This window comes from Gavialis gangeticus, unplaced genomic scaffold (genome assembly GCF_001723915.1).
Source record: "Gavialis gangeticus isolate Ggan-Ray unplaced genomic scaffold, GavGan_comp1, whole genome shotgun sequence".
Classification (NCBI taxonomy): domain Eukaryota; kingdom Metazoa; phylum Chordata; order Crocodylia; family Gavialidae; genus Gavialis; species Gavialis gangeticus.
The window spans coordinates 76,585,869-76,588,954 of NW_017729034.1; the positions used below are offsets into that span (position 1 = coordinate 76,585,869).

The 3,086-nt window shown below is 42.0% G+C and overlaps 1 protein-coding gene across 1 annotated transcript in view; it reads left to right on the forward strand.

Moving 5' to 3' along the window:
- Window positions 1–3,086, forward strand: part of CNKSR3 (CNKSR family member 3) — a gene marked incomplete at its 5' end in the record, with an annotated part of 70,296 nt that overhangs the window by 63,351 nt on the left and 3,859 nt on the right. Inside the window, one exon of the mRNA XM_019526744.1 lies at window positions 478–567. Within this exon, the coding sequence (XP_019382289.1) occupies window positions 478–567 (90 nt within the window). The remainder of the gene's footprint in view (window positions 1–477; window positions 568–3,086) is intronic.

Below are 3,086 nucleotides of genomic sequence, written 5' to 3' on the forward strand. Positions count from 1 at the left end.
TTTTTTTTTTTTTTGTTGTTGTTTTTTTTTTTTTTTGTGAACTGCTGGCTGAACTTGGCAGACTTCTTAAGGGTAATCTGAGGGAAATAAAAACTTCAATGAAATTCTGAGTCTGAAACCACTTATTCATTTCACTAAAGTGAAACCCTGTTGAGTCATTACTTTAATGACTGGCATCAAAGCCCAGCTGGATGATATCAGATTTCGGTTTCCCATTTGTGCAGTTGTTGTAACTTTTGGTGATGTTCAGTGGAGTTGGAGATAAGCATCTAATGTGGCTGTTATTCCTCCTCATCATAATGCTTTATTATTTCATAAGCAACCTGTCTTTTAAATTATCTTGTATTCCATTTTAAGTACAACCAACCTGATTTCCACCTGTCAAATTGTGAGGATCATATAATGTTAACTTAATGAAAATGTTCTTCTAAAGGGAACAGAACATTGCCCTTGTAACCTTGCCTGTGTTTTCTTTAGGCAAACCCCGCCCTCTATCAATGCCTGCAGATGGGAGCTGGGTTGGAGCTGCAGATCCCTTTTCTAGGTGTCGAGCACCAGGGAGAAAAGGTAAGAGTGGGAAGGGGGGGATCTGGTCTAGAACTGATATTTTGAAGATCAGATATTCACTATTTTGATGCCATGTTTCTGTTTTAATGGCTTTTATTAATATTAGGCAGTCGTTAAAGAATGTTTTAACCAATGATACAAAGAAGGTGGAGCTGCTCAACAGCTACTTTGCGTCAGTCTTCACGATGTCAGACACCTAATAGGGCTTATCTGGATAAGGAAGGGGGCAAGCTGAGGGAGGAGATAACAAAACCAATGGTCAGAGACCTTTTGTTGGGTCTGAATGAATTCAAGACAGCAGGGTGGGATGAGCTTCATCCCAGGGTCCTGAAGAAACTGGCGGAGGAGCTCTTGGTAATGATCTTCATGAAGTTGTGGGAAACTGGCTAGGCACCAGAGGACTGGAAAAGGGCCAATATAGTGCCCCTCTTTAAAAAAGACAAGAAGGAGGACCTGGGGAATTACAGACCAATTAGACTCACCTCAATATCTGGGAAGTTACTGGAGCCTATCCTAAGGAAGGCCATTTGCAAGCATCTGAAGGAGGAAAGGCTGATCACAACCAGCCAGCATGGATTTATGAAAAACAAATCGTGTAAAACAAACTTGATCTTCTTTGACAAAATAACTACTTGGGTGGGTGGAGGGAATGCTGTGGATATAATGTTTCTGGGCTTCAGCAAGGCTTTTGACACAACCATCTCATAAACAAATTGGAGAAATGTGGGCTGGATAAAACTACTAGAAGGTGATGGCTATAAGCAAAGGGTAATTATTAATGAGTCCATGTCAGAATGGCAGGGGTCTGTTCTGGGCCTGGTGCTGTTCAATGTGTTTCTTAACAACTTGGATTTTGGCATAGAAAGCTTCTTGAGCAAGTTTGTGGATGACATGAAACTGAGAAGGATTGTGAACGTGTTGGAGGATGCAAGCACAATTCAGAAGGGTCTCGATTGGAAAGTTGGGCTAGAGATTACAGGATGAAGTTCAATGTGGACAAATGCAAGGTGCTACACCTCAGGAAAAATAATCAGAAACACAAATATAAAATGGGTGACACCTACCTAGCTGGATGGCAGCTCTATGGAAAAGGACTTGGGAGCTTGGTAGACTACAGATTCAATGTAAGCTTGCAGTGTCATGCAGCTGCACAAAAGGCCAATGTGGTTTTGGGGTACATCAATAGAAGCATTAGGTACATGGCATGGCAGGTGATAGTGCCTTTCTACTTGGCATTGGTTAGGCCTCATCTGGAGTGCACTGCATGCAGTTCTGGGTTTTACATTTTAAAAAGGATGTGAAGAAGTTAAGAGCCCAGAGGTAGGCAACTAAATGATAAAGGGCTTGGAAAGCAAGTCGTATGAGGAGAGGCTGAAGGACCTAGGCATGTTCAGCTTGCGGAAAAGGTTCATAAGAGGTGACATGATAGCAAATATTTGAAGCACTGCCCATAAAAAGGGGAAACTCCTTTGCTCTCTTGCTACAGAGAGGAGGACTTAGACCAATGGCTTGAAGTTGCAGCAAAATAAAGTTAGATTGGATATAAGGAGAAGCTTCTTCACTGGAGAGAATAGTGAGGCAGTAGAATAGACTGCCTAGGGAAGTTGTGGACTCTCCACCACTGGAGGTGGTCAAGATTATAAACCATATTATAAAAAGTGGATTATAAATCAGGTTGGACAGCTACTGGTCAGGGATGATCTAAACATAGCTATGCCTATCTTCTGTCATGAGTATTTCCCATGGTTTTGCTGATTGATTGATTGATTGATTTATTTATTTATTTTTTGTACCCCTCCTCCTTTTTTTTTTTCTGCTGTGTGTGTCAGGCTGTTTTTAAATCTCCCCAGAGGCACTAGGTGTTAGATAAAGCCAAGGCTGGGGATTTCAACTGTAGTGTGCTGATTCTTCTACTAGGAGCAGAACCAGAGGTTCCTGGCTAAAGGGACTTGCCCTTCTGCTCAGGGTCAGACCAGATCATATTATTTGGGATCAGGAAGGAATTTTACCCCAAATTGGTATGGACTGTGGGGGGCTTTTTTTGCCTTCCTCTATAGTTGGGGACCTCTTGAGTGTATATTGACAAATTTTATTTATTTTCATTGTTCCCCTGCTTTACCTGTGGCAGGTTGGGGTGTTAGGTCAATGTTGTGTCAGGGTTGAGGGTAGTCTTGTGTAGAGTTTAGATCCTGGGTGGACAATTATTTTGGCTGGAGGGCTGCTTAATGAGTTTTGGTGAGCTGTTGAGGGCTGCATGGGTAGCCCTGCCCCTTGACAGTTGCTCCACCCCCTAGTTGCCATATCGGGGCTGGAAGTCCTGCCTCTGACCCCTGACCTTTGCCACCAGAACACTTTTGGGTGGGAGGTTGTCATCTTAGAACCAGAAAAAGAAGAAAACCAAATCATACACTAAAAGTCAAACGCCCACTATAACATATTTTAATGTTATTACAAAAAATATTTTTGTTATGATTTGTGTTTGTGTAACCCATATAGAGATGATTGCATAATAACTCAAA